General features: G+C 34.7%; 3 protein-coding genes across 48 annotated transcripts in view; 2 read left to right on the forward strand and 1 right to left on the reverse strand.

Moving 5' to 3' along the window:
- The window catches only part of slo (calcium-activated potassium channel slo), a 64,135-nt gene extending 61,611 nt beyond the window's left edge, over positions 1 to 2,524 (forward strand). For all 37 annotated transcript variants that reach the window (XM_034319144.2, XM_034319174.2, XM_076691629.1 and 34 more), the window contains 2 exons: positions 43 to 136; positions 409 to 2,524. In XM_034319144.2, the coding sequence (XP_034175035.1) occupies positions 43 to 136; positions 409 to 489 (175 nt within the window). In that variant the 3' untranslated portion in view covers positions 490 to 2,524. The remainder of the gene's footprint in view (positions 1 to 42; positions 137 to 408) is intronic.
- Positions 2,525 to 6,534: 4,010 nt separating this feature from the next.
- LOC117601872 (uncharacterized) lies at positions 6,535 to 9,374 on the reverse strand. The gene is made up of 2 exons (XM_034319186.2): positions 7,942 to 9,374; positions 6,535 to 7,809 (listed from the first exon to the last, which is right to left on the reverse strand). Exons 1-2 carry the CDS (start codon positions 8,790 to 8,792, stop codon positions 7,401 to 7,403), a joined length of 1,260 nt encoding a protein of 419 aa, XP_034175077.1. The 5' UTR covers positions 8,793 to 9,374; the 3' UTR covers positions 6,535 to 7,400.
- A 144-nt stretch (positions 9,375 to 9,518) lies between these two features.
- Lsd-1 (lipid storage droplet-1) lies at positions 9,519 to 18,371 on the forward strand. Of its 10 annotated transcripts, none has more exons than XM_034319307.2 (9): positions 9,519 to 9,657; positions 14,844 to 14,986; positions 15,254 to 15,439; positions 15,959 to 16,145; positions 16,265 to 16,434; positions 16,577 to 16,834; positions 16,997 to 17,092; positions 17,906 to 18,023; positions 18,099 to 18,371. In XM_034319307.2, the coding sequence occupies exons 2-9, from the start codon at positions 14,858 to 14,860 to the stop codon at positions 18,122 to 18,124; spliced, it is 1,170 nt and encodes a 389-aa protein (XP_034175198.2). In that variant the 5' UTR covers positions 9,519 to 9,657; positions 14,844 to 14,857; the 3' UTR covers positions 18,125 to 18,371. The 10 variants fall into 10 exon arrangements, with proteins under 10 accessions (XP_034175198.2, XP_076547986.1, XP_076547982.1 ...); XM_076691871.1 differs by lacking the exon at positions 9,519 to 9,657 and adding an exon at positions 13,528 to 13,914 and having other exon boundaries at positions 16,286 to 16,434; XM_076691867.1 differs by lacking the exon at positions 9,519 to 9,657 and adding an exon at positions 13,541 to 13,914 and having other exon boundaries at positions 17,912 to 18,023.
- Positions 18,372 to 18,630: the final 259 nt, after the last annotated feature.

Below are 18,630 nucleotides of genomic sequence, written 5' to 3' on the forward strand. Positions count from 1 at the left end.
AAGGTTATTCTTCCTATCTAATTTTCAATGGAATTCTTTTAGGTTTCGAGACACTAGCTCGTCCTGCGATGCTTCTTCTAAACGATACGTTATCACCAATCCTCCGGATGATTTCACGTTATTACCTACAGATCAGGTACCTACATTATTCGTTCAGTAGTTAAGGATCACCAGGAGTGACACTAGCACCTCTAGCGGAGGAGACGTGCAACAAGAAAAATTAATGGTTGCTTGGCTAACGCGCTATCCTTGTCTCTCTAAGGCAAGAATCTGTCTATCCTTGTTCAGAGCTTCTCTGCTTCGCCGCACGAGATCGTTGTTCCTGTTGACTCCTAATTCAAAATTAGACGTCTCAAACGTAGTATAGTAAAGGTAACGTGAAATACACATAATAATTGTGTATCTTAGGTTTTCGTACTGATGCAGTTCGACCCAGGACTTGAATACAAACCAAGCAGAGGAGCCCGAGGAAAGGACGATGCCTCCTGACTGTTACTGTGTAGCGCCCTCACCGATGGACCTTATTCCTACATATAATCAGGCAAAGGAAACTCATCATGCCGCCCGTCGTCCCTGCGAATACGATTGATCTTCGTTGGCTACCATTTGGTACGATGCTACATGTTCTCAACGGATTATCGCAAACCCCGTCCATACAATAAGTCACTAACACGTCCGTTTTTGCTGCTGATCACGTGTCGCTAGCGATATTTTATTGGCTGGCGCCTCATAGCCGTTTCGGTTTCCCTTCAATAGTGTCTGCAAAACTTCTTTGATTCCCTATTTAACTCATCGCTGTGTAAGATTGATTTTCACATTGTGACTGAACATTTTTGCGTTGAGGCATGCTTGGTGGAGCAATGAATATCGTGGTGAGAAAAAAAAAAAAAGAAGAAGGAAACGAAGATATGCCAAGGAAGAAAGAAAGAAGGGATACCGGGATAATGGTATGATGAAGCACGGTCCGAGGGTAGCTACACGTTATACTATTTCACTCTTCGTATAAGACATGAAATAAGAACGTCTTCGACGGAAGGCGGCATAAGGACTGAACGGCTTACTTTAAAGCATCAAACTGTGTGACTAGATCCCACTCCCCATTCTTTCAAAGTACAGAAGAAATGAGAATATACCTAAAGATAAAATAAAAAAAACACAAAAACTAAAAAAATACAAATGCGAAGCAAGCAGCTTAACTGTAAATGCTTGAGAACATCTTCAAGGCTGATCGCTGAGGAATTGTAATCGCCTTCGCGACTTAACGTATACCATCGCTGTAGCTCATTCAGGATATGTAAATAGGTACGGAATAGACAGATACATTGTCATTCTGTAGAACATTGTAAAAATGAAGTCAAAGGAGGAGGACAGAGGAAGAGATACAGGAAAGTTGTAAAAAATTGATTGAGATAAATTACACCCCCGAGGGGACCTCTTCTGGTTCTTTCGCATAAAAAAAAAAAAACATCATTCACTTCGCAAGACAGTCGTGTGTTCGTTTCTTGTATCATGATTTTATACCTTGCCTTGTCTGCGAATGAAAAATACATACACATAAAAGATTGGACGATAATTTTGCCCGCTTCAAATATCTTCATTGTTCTTTAGGGGTACGAGCAGAAATTATTGATGCAAGTTGTACAATATTAGGATTATAACATTTGTAATTTTTCTTTTTTTGTAGATTAAGGACGTACTAGAATTTTCAAACTCACAATCATTCTTTTTTAAACATATTTACTGTACCGTTCTTTTTCAAAGAATCCTGTTTCGTAATTCTGCATACTATGAAAATATTTTTGGCGGGCAAAGTTAATGTCCCAGCCTGTATATGTATATGTACACGTATATGCGCATTTACAGGGTGATTTTTGCAACTATTGTAAATTATAGCTCCCATATTATATATTATATATAATATAACATTCTAATAGCAGAAAGTGTTGTACGATTTAATGAAATCTAATTTTTAATTTATCTTAACCAAATAAAAATGGAGACTAAGCAGTGGATATATGTATTTTTAAAAATGTTCCATTACATTCTTTAATATAAGTGTCTTTAACTTTCTTCTAATGAATTTATATTCTATTACATTGAATTATTTTATTTAAGCACAACAAGGTACACTAATTAAATAAAAAAAAAAAAATGGATTTCACTAAATTATACAGCACCCAAGCCTGCTTTTCTCTTAAGTTTATCAAATGAAAAGAAAATAGTTGATGCAACAATCACCGTGTATACGTAGTGTTAAATGAAACGATATGCAATGCGTGCCACGACAGAACAGAATACGTGTGAAAAGGGAGTGCAGGGACTACCTGTAAACATTACCTTGAGTGTCTTCTTTTGCGGTTAACGATAAAAATCTCAATCAAGCACTTTGTACAGGTTCTATACATAAAAATGTGTATGTATGCGTGTATGTATGTGTATGCGTGCGTGCGTGCGTGCATGTGTGCGTGCATGCCTGTGTGTGTGAGAGCATAATAATAATTACAATAAAAAAAAAAAAACACCCTTTTCCACACAACTTGAGTATTACCTGACTATATATCGGTATATATATACATTATAGATATATATGCACATACATATGTATACATAGACTCTCTCCCCTTTTATATATTTTTGTGACATTCTCGAGTATGTACATACGAATGTATATACAGGCTATCTCAAAAAAGATGTACACCGTCAAAATATCGCAAATTCTCCAAAAGAAATAAGAAAATCCTTGTATAAAAGCGATTAAATATTGGATGTCCGACTACCGGGTAACCCTGTTCATGTGGTGACGTTCACACCCACGCTGAGGGACACGTGTACTTAGATAGGCAAGCGCACACATAGAAAGCACTATCAAAATGATAAGAGGGCATTCACACTATTGTTTCGCTAGATGGGACCAGATGGAACCGAACGTCCAATTTTTAATCCCAGATTGCAAAATGCTGAAGAAATTTTTTATTTCTTTTGATATGGCCCTTGCGGTACTCACGGTGTGCATCTTTTTTTGAGACAGCCTGTATATGTACGTACGGTCGCGTGCAATTTAAGCTTCCTTTGGTTAAAAGGAAGTACAAAGGAGGAAGTGACCCGCCATTTGCTTTATTTATTCTTCCCTAAGACCCAAGGCAAATGACAGAAGTCCTTCTCTCTAACCTACATCCCTAACCAACAGAAGCCTACTTGCATTGCACCCGCGTGTACATCCATATACGTATACACATATGTATGTATGTATATAAAAATGGATCAAATAAGGTATACATGCATCTAACAAGGAGATGCTACGAGGTGCTAACTCGACTTTCGAATGAGCTCTAGTGCATTCGAAAGGGGAGGTCAATAGTACAAATCGTGTTAAGGGTTTTGGGTGTATGGGCCTTACTTTTTGAGAAAATTGCATAAATATTTATGCATTTTTTCAGCTGTACTATAAATACAATGAATAGTTGAATATCAGTATGAAGCAAATTAGCCGAGCAGGTTAAGTGCCCGTGCAGCTATTGTTTTGTAATCCATGCAAGCTCGGTTCAAGACAGCATTCTGATAATTTTTTTTTTTTTTCTTTTAAGATTATTCTATTTATGAATTGATTTTTTTCATTCTTTGCAACAATAAAAAACGATTTATTACTTGGTATTATATCTGTATGTAGTTTTATGACAGAATTTTATAACACATAACATAATAACTACATACAGATATAATACCAAGTAATAAATCGTTTTTTATTGCTGCAAAGAATGAAAAAAATCAATTCATAAATAGAATAATCTTAAAAGAAAAAAAAAAAAAATTATCAGAATGCTGTCTTGAACCGAGCTTGCATGGATTACAAAATAATAGCTGCACGGGCACTTAACCTGCTCGGCTAATTTGCTTCATACTGATATTCAACTATTCATTGTATTTATAGTACAGCTGAAAAAATGCATAAATATTTATGCAATTTTCTCAAAAAGTAAGGCCCATACACCCAAAACCCTTAACACGATTTGTACTATTGACCTCCCCTTTCGAATGCACTAGAGCTCATTCGAAAGTCGAGTTAGCACTTCGTAGCATCTCCTTGTAAGAGGAAACACATGAACACACCGATTACTTCTTCCTCGCTCCCCGCTTACACACACACAAAACTTTGAAACACGCACACATATTAGTACACATATACGAGGACATATACAGGTGCATGTACATGCGCACGTGCACACATATACTCATTCATGTGAAAGAAAACGTCTAGTCGTAATGGTACCGATTTACAAATGAGAACCACACATGCGTGCGCGCACACGCGCACGAAAATAATGTTACATCGATGAAAATACGTGGATAAACCAAGGACGGAAATATGGGAACCATGGTGACACGGTTCGCGCGTGTACGGAACTAACGTAAAGTGGAATGATGTGTTGTGCGACTGAACAACCAGGATGGCAGACCGAAAGAAACGTCGTTCCTTAGGGATCGAATTTTGTTCAATATCAATCATAAGGTGGAAATAATTTCGGACGAAGTGGACGATCTTACCAAGGACAATGAATTATTTAAAAATGTAGCTGTGGTAGACGCTGCCGTGTATCGCGATTACGAGTCGTCGCCGCCGCCACCGCCATTGCTGCTATTTGCAATATCCATATGCACTATTCACTGCCACTGCAGTTCGTGTTATATCGTTGTATATAACTTTCTATGTATGGCTCGATTAAGGCGAGAAGGGCTGGTGAGGTGTGCGGTTCGGATGACTCCATCTTGAGTGGACGGGACTAGGGTACAGCATCAGCCGCAAGGAATGCCTTTTGTTGCTCCTGATTTATACACCATCCAAGTACTTTCCTTTTCTTTCTATTCGATCGTTGATCAGTTTACCTTTTCTTCGCGAGGTAATATCAATGTTTAATGTATTTTCTTTGAACAGTCATGACAATGAACAGATACTAATGACACACTTTCAGCATTAAATTTCTTTGCTTCCATGTTGAAATGTGGGTTTCGCGTTGCTGGATACAATTCAAGTGAAAATTTTAGATTTATTATTTGTTACGGTTTTGTTTACTTATGAAAGTAGTTTTTAGCTTGAAATATAATCTTTTTTTATGAATAAATATTGCAGTTCCAATATATATTTATACAGGTGGCCAAGTATACACATAGTTCTTTTTTTTTTCATGAAGAATACTGAATTGAATTGTTGTGTTTTTGGTTAATGAGGTATTTAATTTTAGTTATATTTTAGATAAATAATCTATTTAGTATGATGTTAATTATGTTCTTTATTTTGAATAGTATTTTTTTTTATCCAGCAAAATGAATAAATTTTGAAAGTATAAATGGCTGAAAGTGGATCACGAGTAATATTACCATTTTTCCAGTCTTTTATCTCATTTTATTATTAAATAATATTTTTCTTTTTGTATTAAACTTCGACAAATCGAAGATTGAGAATGTAACGGAAGGTTTCCTGCAGTATTTTCGAAACGAACGAAAGAGAAAGAAGAAAAATCTTTCTTATTAATATTTAATGCTGCTGATAGCAAATGAAAGGTCTGCGAATAAAATTTGACTGAAGATTAAAAAAAAAAAAAATTAATAAAAGACAATTTAGAATTATCTTCTTTTTTGTAAAATTCGATGTCTCGAAGAGCTGGCGGAGGCGTTGCTGAAAAAAGAAATATTCTAAAAACGAAAAAAGACAAAAAAATAAATAAATAAATAAATCGCGATTTCGTTTTTAAAGAAAGTTCACGCGCACGAGTAGTCGATTTTCATAATAATCGTTCGGCGAGTTAGTAATTTTTAAAGAAAAGCGAAAAAAAAAAAGAATCAGAAACGAAGGATTCTCGGTGACCCTGCCTCGCCTTGATGCGATTATATACGAAAAAAAAAAAAAATTTGTGCGTTAGATTTTGTGGAAATTGTTCGTTAAGTGATAAAAACAAATGAAATTTGTCGGAGCCTTGTGTAGAGTTTTAGATGATTGGTCGTAATTTGCGTCGCGTGGGTAAGCCAGGTGTTTAAATTTTTCTTTTAATTATTATTATTATTATTTTTCTTAATGATATAAAATATTTTTTTTAAGTTTAATTCAATATACGTATTACAGAACACAAAGTCATAGAATTAATTTTATTTTTCAGATACCAATATTTTTTTTCTTTTTTTTTTGTTTCAGTTTCGACTAGTGCCTGGCTGCTTACGAGATACAAATTATTCATGCACTCTCTTTAATAATTAAATCATGCACTGATTCAATCGATATCATCACCCGTAATCGTATTCTCGTGCGTCGCACGGATACACGTGGCGCATTTGTGTGTATGTGGAACGTGTGTATCTAAACGAAATATACATAATTAACGTTTAAAGAAATCTACGAAAAGATAAAAAAAAAAAAAAATAAAAAAACAAATCGAACAAAATACCAAAATTGATATATATATATATGATTCGATGTATATATGTATATATACGATGTATGTTATATTAAAGCTGTAATACATCGATATATACGTACATGTGTACATGGAAATTATAAGATGTATAAAACAAAGAAAGAAAAAAAAAAAATGGAAAAAAAAGAAGAAAATTAAGGCGCGCTGAGCGTACGCCACCTTCGATGCCTCATTGACCTCATCTAATGCTTTTTTATCTGTACATTTACAATTTGTGTACCAATGAGGAACGTTGTTTAATCATGTTGTTGATGTTATTGTTAAAGAATGAGATTCAATATTGTACATAACTATATATTCATTATAATTGATGATATGAATAATTATATACACAAAAGTAAATGTTGACAGTCTTTTTATTACGCCTTAACTTATTACCGTTGTTCATAGGTAATAAAACATTATCTTGCATCAACATATTTTATTTAAATATTAACAAAAGTGCTTGCAATAATAACAATAAAATAATTGTATTATAATTATTCATTTAATATAGGCCTCTTTCATTACTTTACACAATTATCTCTCAGTCAATAGTGTATTCTACCAGTTACAGTAACATCTACCCTCAAAAATAATTATTACTTTCTTTATCCTTAATAATTACGAACATTAGCGACTAATACTTGAACATCTACAGATGAATGAAATATACTTCTAATTTTTAATTAGTCCTTAATATTTGTCCAATCTTTCGTGCAATCATAAGTGACGTAATAAGAAAAGAATTTTATAAATTGAAGCTGTGAAAAGCTACGATTCATGACTGTGTTAACTTCCAATGATTGGCCTAATGATTTCATGAATTTCTGAATACCCTGAGAAATATTTCGCTGTGCTCGTCGCTTACTTTCCAAGATAGCGACTCATCCTGGTGCATCTCTGTTATCTACAGTGAAAAGAACTTCTAATATCTGTTGCGCCAAGCTCATCTTCTTAGCCAGTTACATAATCGTATAATTCTAATAGGGCATCCATCATCCTGGCTCGGTATTGAGGCACACTCTTAACCTGTTCGCAAATCAGGGGTGTTCTGTCTACGTAAAGGATGCTTTCCAACAGCTCTGGCTCCTCCGAAAAGTATTTGCTGGCTGCAGTTGGCTCTAACAGCATGATAGGAATATTCAAAACGCCGTGAGTGATGCACATAACTTTCAAATCCTCGATAGATTCGATAAATTCGTCCCAAGGGAATACAGTAGAGATGTTTAAACCTGCTTCTTCCAGAGCCTCCGCCATAGAATCGTGGTAGATCTTGAATAATTTATCGCTGTGTTTCTCTCGGAGTTCACGGGTCGTTGTGAATTGCAGGAAACAGAGGATGTCGTGGGCAGGTGGATTGTATCTGAAAAAAATGAAAAATTATCTCAGGTAAAGAATACTTCAGTAATTATGAGTTTAAAATTTTAAAAATGAATCACGTTATAATTAGGATTCTCTCCAAGATTCACTGTCCTAGGCTTAAGCGTTTAGTTACCTGGCAAGTTGGAAGTCGATGAGACAGCACTCCACGGGCTTCTCGTCGACGTCGTACTTAAACAAAATATTATTCGCCCACAAGTCGCCATGGCAGAGTACATTCTTATGTTTAATAGACGGCAAGAGTTTATCCGCGTGGTTGACGCACAGATCGGTGAGTTTCGTTCTAAAAGTCTTTCGTTGCTCCTCGTTCAGTTCCGGTATCAGATCGATCATTGAGTCAATGCCCTTTACAGCTGCGTCGAACATCGACTTCGCTCGGCCATCTTTGAGAGGCCAAAGTGTTTCTTGCATACAATGGAAGAATTCATCGTGCAAACTCTTTTGATACAATTGTTCAAAAATAAGAGATTTTGCATGGAATCTTGCCAGGGTTTTCATCAATACTTTGCAATGTTCATAATCGAACGGCTTCAATTTGTCCGTCATTTCGTAGCCGCTATGTGCCATGTCCTCTAAGACTATCACGTCGTTCTCCAAACCCAGGAAACATTCCGGGATACACTTACTATCCAAACCATTCAACACTTCCGGGAACAGGGTGGTATAAAGGGCCACCTCTTTCTTGAAGGTTCCATATTGTTGAATGAAGTCGTACTGCGGGCTCGTGGTGGGCGGAGGTAGTTTAGTGAAAAATTTAATGTTCTTCGTCTCCATCGGTGATTCGGGGGAGGCTACGGTAGCTTTCAAAGTAAAATACTGACCCATGAAACCGTTTACCTCGTTTATAGGCACAACCTCGTAGGTGATCAAGGAGAAGTCCTCCATCGAGTCCTTGTGGAGCTTCTTCCGAATTATTTCGAAACACTCTTCGTCTTTGAGAATCTGTTCCGTGCTGGGATTCCGCATTTTCTTCGTGTTCCTTCGGTCAACTTCTTCGAGTAACACACCGGACAAGTCCGTCGTTCGATGGAGGCTCTGATTGATTTTCAGTGTCTCTGTTTTCAAAACTCTACCTCGATCGTTTTTCACCGAACAATCGGTCAAGTTTTATAACTTCGGCACTGTAAACTTACGCAAGGTGACTAATTAAACGTCAACGACGGCGATATACGAGTGACGTGCAATAAGTTAGGTTTTTTCGATGCCTTATACTCGACTGGACGTCGGGTCTGAATGTAATTTCGTTCAAGATCAAGATACCTTTATATATCAGGCCGGAGAATCGCGTCACGTGTACGTTATAGACGATAAATAATAGCGCGTACTCGTGTCACGCTATTTTCTTCTTTATTGATCCTGATTGAGGCTAATATTAGACCACGTTACATCTGCATACACCGTGTAAATGGATCTGATCGCTCCTTATTGACACTGTTCATGTAGATCGATATCGTAAAGATGGCCGGAGTGATTGGGGAATGGGAGTTGATAATTATTGGAACGATGAGACAGTGTACTCGGTTTTCGTTCTGATTATTAAACAGATATTACTGGACGTCGTTGTCACGTGTCTCGAGTACGTGAGACGGTCACGTTTCACACGTGATGACAATCTTCTAGCCGAGCTTTAACCGTCTATGCACTCCTGTAACTTTGAGGTTACTCGAGGTAGCGTTAAGATGGCGTTTGTCAAATCTCAACAATTCTTCATTTTTCTAAAAACGTAACTTGTTTAAAATTAATTTTCTACCGTTTTCTATTTATTGAATCACAATGTGGATTCTGGAGATATCTGTGGGCCCTTGGAGACACTATGTATATTAGATATGTGGCAAGTATCTTTTAATCTAAATTTTAATCTAAATTTTAATTTAAAGAAACAAAATTTTTTTTAATTTTAGTATTTTTATTTGTGGGCATTATACTTTGGCTTCAAATTATCATTCCCTAATTTTTATACCAAACGTCATGGTTATCCCTGTGGCTCGGGGATCAGAATACGGCCACGGTAACCCCTGCCTGTCGTAAGAGGCGACTAAAAGGGGGATGTAATACTTGTATCAGAGAGTAAGAAACAGAGTTAAAAGTAATTCAATTACATAATAAATGATTTTGTTTCATATCTCGTCATTTTTTAAACTTAACATTTGGTGTCTCCTCAGACAACTCGATCGTGTTGGTTTTATCTGAAATAGTCTAGCAATGGTTACGCGATTCTATTACGTTGTCTTATTGCTCAACCAGTTACTTAAGATACATAACAGTAGATACACTACCGAATTCAGAAGTATTTAGTTAGCATTAAATTATCGGAAAAATATGTTATATAATTGCAAGTAAAAGTTTTCTGTAGTGTTACGTTCATTTAGGTTCTTTGCAATTAAGAACAATTAACCCAGGTTTTCTAAAGTCATTCTCATTTATAACGAACAGATATTAACATTGCGGAATCCTATTCCTGTTAATTGAAATATCACTTGAGTGACTTCTCAAGATGAATGCCAGCAATTTCCCGCTTGACATTGCTAGTTAGTGTTAGTTAAATCTAGTGGCACCTTTTATTCCATTAATCATCGAAACGAGTGTTTATTGATCCGACCTTTTCGTGCCTTAATATGAAAGACGTAAAAGCAGAGAAAAGAGGAAATATTTTTAATTTTACTGTAAAAATCTGATAACTAAAAGATACAAAATTTTGTTAAGCCTAACTACTGGAATAACCCCTTGAAGGAACCAGTGTACTATATAAGATAATGAAAGGCAATAAGAAAAAAAACTAATTTGCAATAAATCATTTGTTGTCATGGAAATTCTTGCGTCTTCTTACACGTAATCGTGTCGAGCAGAAAACATAAAATCTCCATTGCACGAAATGTTGAAAACAATAATAAGCTAGAATCGCGTCAACCTTATCTCTCGGTTCGTGTTACCAGGGTAATAAATGAAATTGACAGCGACAAAGTGATTTCGTCCCATCTATTTTCTCGCGTAAGCGCCTTATAATGGTGATGAATACAAAAAAAAAAAAAAAAAATTAAAAATAAATTACCGATAATGTTGTTTGACGACTATTCTTTTAAACAATTATTGAATGATACACGAAGCTCTGATAATTAAAACTAAATATAGTTATCTTCGTTTTATTGCACTACGCTGCAACCTCTCTGCACTTTATCTGCATACTGTATTATTTTAAGTTTGTATGCCGAATTGACAGGAAAGTTTCATTTTATTTTTTTAAGTAAATTAGAAAAGTTTTATATCGATTTATATTATGTAAAATAAATATGATTCATTTCTGAATTTGAACAAGTTAGATTTAAATATATAATTATTACATTGGTATTAAGTTTTTTAGGAAAAAAATTGCTGATTTGTAATTGCACCTTTTTTCTTTTTTACATATTTTTTTTTTTATTTTATCCAACCAATATGTAATAGTCTAAACACTTCATTACACTATAACTGACATTTGTTGACATTCAAAAGCAAATACCAACACTTTAAGTTACGAATCCCGATAATTACAAAAATAGCATCAATATATCTAACGTTATCATATTTACGTTATTTCTAACACACTTATGCATATTTATTCATAGCCTCTCGAATATTAGAGCGAGCAGAAATAATTAAACAATAAAGATATCGATAACTTTATTATTATTAATTACATTCGTAAGTTCATTACTTAATTTGCATTTTAATATTTACAACAAAATTGACAATTTTTCAAAATTTAAATCATTCTTCAAAGTACGAATAGAAAAGTAGGAAGGGTAAAGGGAATATGCTAACTGAATAAAACTGTTTATTAAAATGAAAAATTCGATATTCGTTTAATCTTCAATACTGACTTCTATTCTATATCATTGTCGGGTTTTTTGCCATTTTTCAGATGATACAAAGAGCAAGTACTGTATGAACCTAATTATCATTTAATATATGATGCAATTATTGCATGCAGTGTGCTTAATAAATCATTTCCTGCTTCATTATCCATGTAATTAAACTGGGATTGATGAACTAAGTACATAGCAATATAACTTTTATCTTATTGTACATATTTCATCAGATATTTCTTTTTTAAAAAGTATTATTAATCAGTATTTGACTTTTCATTACTAATGAAAAGAGTTTAATAAAATTTGAGATAAATTAAATAATTATATTAAAAAATCAACATGAAGTTATGAAACATGTTAATAAATGGTTCTTATGCGAATGACCTCCCTTAACGCTTTCGCTGCTGACACATACAATGTATTCTATCAATTGTTTTAATAATGCTGTTTACAAAAAGTCAATGAGTAATACTAGATAACTATCCCTATGACACAATATTCATCTTTTAATAGAGAAGGCGCGACAGCAATAAACACTATTGAAACAATTAGTGGGACGCACCATATGCGTCAACAACATTATTGAAATAATTAATAGGACGCAACATATGCGTCAGCACGTTGCAATATTAATTCTGAAACAGTTTCTGCTAATAGAATCAATCAACTCATTTACCACTGTCTCCATTCAATTATTAATACAAGATAAATTTTTATCTGCATTGTGCTTACGAATCATGATGCCTTCTTTCAAAAATATTTGTCAAATAGACAAAAAAAATAATAATAATGAAACTTATTTTTGTTCACACTCGTACAACTGATTACCACACCATCAGTCCATATTGTACGCCAATGGATGTTCGATGTGATGGACTTTGTATAGCAATTAACTACGTCTGCAGCCGATAATTTCGAGTTTTCCGCGTAGTTTCTTTTTCCATTATAAATTTTCTAAGACTGTTATTAAGTGTGAATCTATAACTTCCAGTCTATAAGAAAATTTCATCGTTTTTGTGTGCTCCTACGTAGAGAGAACGAGTGTGATACGACCATGGAATGGAAAATACCATACTCTGTGCGACAATAAATTGATGTTACATAAAAATTATTCGACGCCATACAGAAACTTGATAAATTATCTTACGTTTCCGCTGTTTACCATACCAGAAGATGCATGGGGGAGGAAAGGAATATTTGAAATATTAAATATGTTTAGGAGTTTCGTAGGTTATTATTATAAATTTCAAATATAAAAAGAAATTAATCGCTTTATTGTATTGTAAAAATTTAAAAAATACCTTCTGTAGATTCAAGCGAGTTATATACATGATATAAATTTAATCTAATTTCACTACTTTGATAAATTGCCCCTGTCTGTAGGCATCCCTGCGACGATGCCAATAGGTGTACTATACATTGTATAGCGACAGGGGTCCCATATATATATGCATAAACCTGTGCAGGGCCGAAGCTAATGAAGCAATAGTTTGAGGCGCAATTCGAAAAGGGCGCTAAAATAATTTGTTTTTTGTTTAGCTTTCTCTTTCATAGACCAAAGCAAAGATCAAAACATCCCATTTTAATTCTTTAATTTTTCCGTAATCTTATTTATGTTTAGAGGGGGAAATGGAGGTAATAAGAGGGCGCAAAAAATGGAAAATAGCTCGCTTTGTAAAAGGTCTTGAGTCGGCCCTGCACCTGTGGCTCCCCACCACTTGCATATAAACATTTACGCGGGGAAATTTGAATTTATAATTGATTTACTGCCTTCGATCTTAATGGATTAACACGCTAATCCGATAAGAATTTGCCAAAATTCACCTTGGATTCTTCAAGGTATCAAATTTGTATACCTAAGGGAGTAGATCTACGTTGTCAGGGTGTTAGGCTGGTATCCCGGAGCGTAGATTTACGGCCTTCGCTCGCAACGTGTCAATCGTTGACCGATCCATAGGAATACTTTTCCCTCGACGATGTCCGATGAAAAAATTTGAAACGAAAGCCGAGAAAAGTTTCATTCGTAAAGCATTATGATTGCCGCGCCTGTATAATCGACGTGTCATAGGTCAAGCCGATGAGATACCGTTTCGCAGACCACGACGTGCAGTTTACAGCGTGTTCTTCGACGAAACACCGACTAGTTCTCTGTTCTTCCATCTGTCTTTCAATCCTCCTAGATTTCATTATATAATTTTCATTAGAACAACACCCTTGTCCTGTTCGAGGGTCCATAACCTGAGGTAAGAATCAGCCACCCAGCTGGGTTAATCCTTCATCTTAAAAATTTTCAGATTCAACAGGTTGCTGCGTAAACAATTTTTCATTTTTTTTCATTTTCATTATTCAAACGTATAAATTATCATTCAAGAACACTAGAATCGATATATACTTTCAATAGAAGGAAAACGTTCCTAAAGTATATGAAATTTTTCATTTCTTTTTATCTCTGTGAATTTTTATTCAGATTGCAATTTGAAGTTTACGTTGGTGTTTCGATAAGAATGATAAGAACAGGGGTATCGACCTGTGTTTAAAATGGCTTTATCATGGCAAACTTTAAAGGAATGACGTCAGTTTGTCAACATTGAATTTAGAATTCTTTCAACGGTAATTTAAGATCCATCAACGGTTGTTAATTTTGTCTTACAATGATTTTATTTAATTTGTAAAGAATTTAATGTTTCCTTTTCTTATTTTTTTTTCTTTTTTTTTTTAGACGGTTAAGGGAAATTTGAATTATGGAGATTTTTGAACGAAGTAGATTCGTGCAAAGTTCTTTTTTTTCAGGGAAAAGTGTAATTTCGACATTATACAAGAAGCTTAGTATAATATGACCTTTCTTATCAGTTGCTATAATTCGTTTTCATTGATTAACATACGTAATGTTTTATGTTCGATATGTAAATTCGCTAGACAAATTGTGGAAATATTTTTCGTAATATTTCTATGATGTATAAAGTATAAATTTGCAGTAAAATTGTTATTTTAATCAACTAAATAAATTAACCATTAAACATACATAGTAAACGAGTCATAATAATAATTGCCACATTTTTAACGTAATTTAATTTTTTTTAAAATCATTTTTCTTCGTACACAGATATTCAAAAGGGCATATACATAAAAATATTTATAAAATTACTAATTAATAATATTAAATTGATTTCAGCGACCAATTTACAAATGGCGCGGACAAATGTAAAGAGACGGCATTCCGATTTGCCGTATTTCGAATCCGTAGCAAGAATCTCCAACCTGCCTATCGTTGAAAACAGTATACACATAGCTGGAAGCATGTACGATAGAATAAAAGTGAGCAGTAACTACGTAAAATCTTTTAATAGTTCGAAAGTCCATTAATTTTGAAGTTACTTTCTCTAATGTTTCACTCGTTTACTTCACTTCCGTGAAAGCAGCGCTGGATTAAGCGGAGGTCTAAGGGTCCCTACTTTTTAGAAGGCCTCATTCTAAGCCTTCTATGTAACGATATTTTTTCCATTTTTTCGTTTTGTTTTAATTTTTACTGACGTTTTATATTTATTATAATAGATAAATACTAATAATAATTGAAATATTTAGCGTTCAAATTCCTTAATGAGCTGGAGTTTATGCACCGCTGAACAATCACTGGCGATCGCAACGGCATCCGCTAAACCTGCTATTTATGCTTTGAATGGACCAATTACAACAATTGATCATTTGCTTTGCAAAGGTATCGATATTGTTGAACAGAGAGTACCAGCCATACATCTCCCTCCACATCTTGTAAGTTTATGTACATTTGTCCAACTTCTGACCATTAAATTAAAACTATATAAAAGAATTTCATTTCTGCATCTTATCTAACACCTTAACTCTTAAATAGTACATACTGGGTCATTTAAGACCCAGCCTTACATCCAGAAATAGGATTTTAACTGGAATCTTTTTCTAAAGTGGGGTAAACCAAACTCCTTAAAATAGTCAAGTTTCTAATAGAGTAGACTCACGACTGTATTACTTAATTCTTAATTCTATTCAATATTTTGCGAATATTATCCGAATATTTATTTCCATTAAGGTAAAATTTGTCAAGGGGACTGATTAGTATTTTGGGACCAGGCCCCCTGACCTTTACTTCGTTATATAAACGAATTTATACAAAGTTAATGCTATAAGACTGTAATAACTATAATAATCGAAAAAGAAAAATTATTTTAATAATCAATAAATTTTGCTATTAAAGTCTACTGATGCCTTTTAATCAATTATATTAATTTTTAAATTATTTTTCTTGTTAATCAGATATACTGCAATGCACGAGAATATGTGAGCAATAAAATCGTTAGGCCTGTCTTGATGCGCGCCGGAAGTGTGAAGCAGATAGGAAGTCAGGCTGCAAATGTTGCAGCAGATACATTAGACGGTGCTCTGACTGTTGCGGATAAATATGTTGATCGTTATTTGCCCGCTGATCCTACTGACAAAGAAGGTGTGGTATTTGAAAGATAAAGTTTGAAAATTTTTAATTATTTTCACCAGCTTTTTCATTATGCGTTCTACGAAACATTTTATTATAACGCTAAATAATCAAATAAAATTACTGTTCAGAAATTACTCCTTCTGAATCAGTGAGCAGAACTACGCGGACTATTAAACATGGCGCCAGCCTTTCAAGAAAATTGCAAAAACGTCTAACGCGTCGTACATTGGCGGAAGCTCGAGCCCTTAAAGAACAGGGAACAGAATGCATTCATGTACTTTTATATGTAGTGGAACTGGTAAGTAGAATCATTATTATTGATCCTCGGACGGCGGACCATGGAGAGAACCACAATTTCAATTCAATTCAATTATCAGGAAATTATCGTTTCCTAAATATTACACTGCTTCCTTAAAAATAATGAATCGGTGATATTTTAGTTAGCAACGGATCCGAAACTAGCCTACAAAATGGCGAAGGAACTGTGGGCAACGTTAAGTTTACCCGAACCTGAAAACCAAGCTCGGCCAACCAATCTGGAACAGTTATTGGTTTTATTGACCCGTGAATCAGCACGCCGTATCGTTCATCTTGTGAATGGAACAACAGCCTTAGCAGCAAGAACTCCGCGTGATGTTGGCAGAATTCTCGTTAAACTTTCACACCAACTACTTGCGGTTGCAGAAGCTACTTTAAAGGTGAACGCCCTCGGATATTTCTCTTCTTGTTGAATCTAGAGAAAGCTCTCTAAATTTGGACCACCTAAACATTTTCATTCTCTTACTGCCACTCGCATCAACTCGTCACGCTATATCGCGTGCTTAATACGCGTATTTATATTGTTTCTTTATCTTTTGAAGATGCTGCCTATCATTGGTAAAAATGATACAGCAAAACAAATTTCAGTGATACGCTCAGCTGTACAGAGGCTTAACTCCACTACAAATCATTTGTTGGTATGTAAAACTTGATGAAAAATTAATTTAATATGTTTATAGTGATAACAACTTCCAATACAGTAGACTCTCCTTATATTGCCGCAGACTAGGCTATAGGAGTAGAAAATTTCTCAAACTTCAAAGGTATCATTTGGAGGACAGGGAGGAGATAGAATGTATAATCGCCATAGGCTGTAATGATGGAAGAGTAATACTAGTATGCTTGAAAATTCATGTTAAGGTCAAATCACTCACATAACAATATAACGAGAGTCGACTGTAGCTCAAAGGTGCCTTGTAACACGTTCTGGCCCAGTTGAATAAATCTACGCATAGCGGAGGGACGATGGGATTCAATGGGGTAGTTAAAATTAGTCAAAAGGACGCGAAATTCGACCCTCGAAGGGGTAATTAAGCTGTAAAATTTAATGGTTTGGTTTATGACCAGTCTAAGACCCAACGATTTAATTTATAACCTCTTTCAACCCTCACCGAGGGCCAGAGTGTCAAGTGACTGAATTATTAAGTATAATAGTTATTTTTTAGATTATTCTAGTAATTTACATAAATGACAAGTTTATATGATTTCTAATTCTATTCGAAATAATTCGAAACAGAAGTCTCACGAGAATAACGCAATCTGATTGGCCGTACCCCGCGCACTTTCAGTCCTGACATATGATTGGTCGAAGCGGTCGCATCACTATTTAGACTCGAGTAAAACTAGGGGGTTAGTCGACGCATGCGCAGTACTCCTCTTGCCTCTGTGCCGACGCGCGAAACTTCTTGTGTTCGGTGCATAGTACGTTTCCATAATAATAACTTTTTCAGGAACAGTTTGCAGCTTTTCTGGCTGGTCGTCCAACGGTTTCCAAAGTAATGCACGTTCCAAGTCATCAACAGAATCACAACAACCACATGTCGATGTCTTCTAACCCATCACGAAATGGTATCGAGTAACATAATCGTGTTTACATGTTATTCTGTTCGAACAAATTCGCAGTAGTTTCTGTTTCAAGGTCAGTAACAATAAGAAAGACTACGGATTGAAATTTCCGAACAGGTTAGTAACGTCCAATCCACCGCCAAAATAGGATTAAAAAGAAATAATCAAATAGACGAGGATACTTTTGTTTTGTCATTGGCACAATATATCGATGCCAATGTTAGCTTTCAATTCTTTACGTTAAGATTTCTTTGTTCTTACACTCTAACGTACAAATGTATACTAACTTGTAAAAGTAAGAAAGTGTACAAAAAAAAAATAAAGATTATTTGTTTTTGGATTGTTATCATACCATGAAGAAAATTTCTAACTATTTTTATTTAGGTGCCTAAGACAGTGGCGTAACTTGAACCTACTTCTACGATGCGCAGGGTTTCCTAGAAATTTTTGAATTTTGGAATCTTAAAATTTTTTTTTATTGTTCACTGTGTGTATAAATTTTTCTCATTTAAGTAGCAAGCTGTTTATAAGACTCCGATAATATCCTAGTAAAATTTACGACTAAACTTACGGCTAAATAGATCTTCTGAAATGTTACTGTTACTTTGAA

Source organism: Osmia lignaria, chromosome 13, assembly GCF_051020975.1.
Source record: "Osmia lignaria lignaria isolate PbOS001 chromosome 13, iyOsmLign1, whole genome shotgun sequence".
Classification (NCBI taxonomy): domain Eukaryota; kingdom Metazoa; phylum Arthropoda; class Insecta; order Hymenoptera; family Megachilidae; genus Osmia; species Osmia lignaria.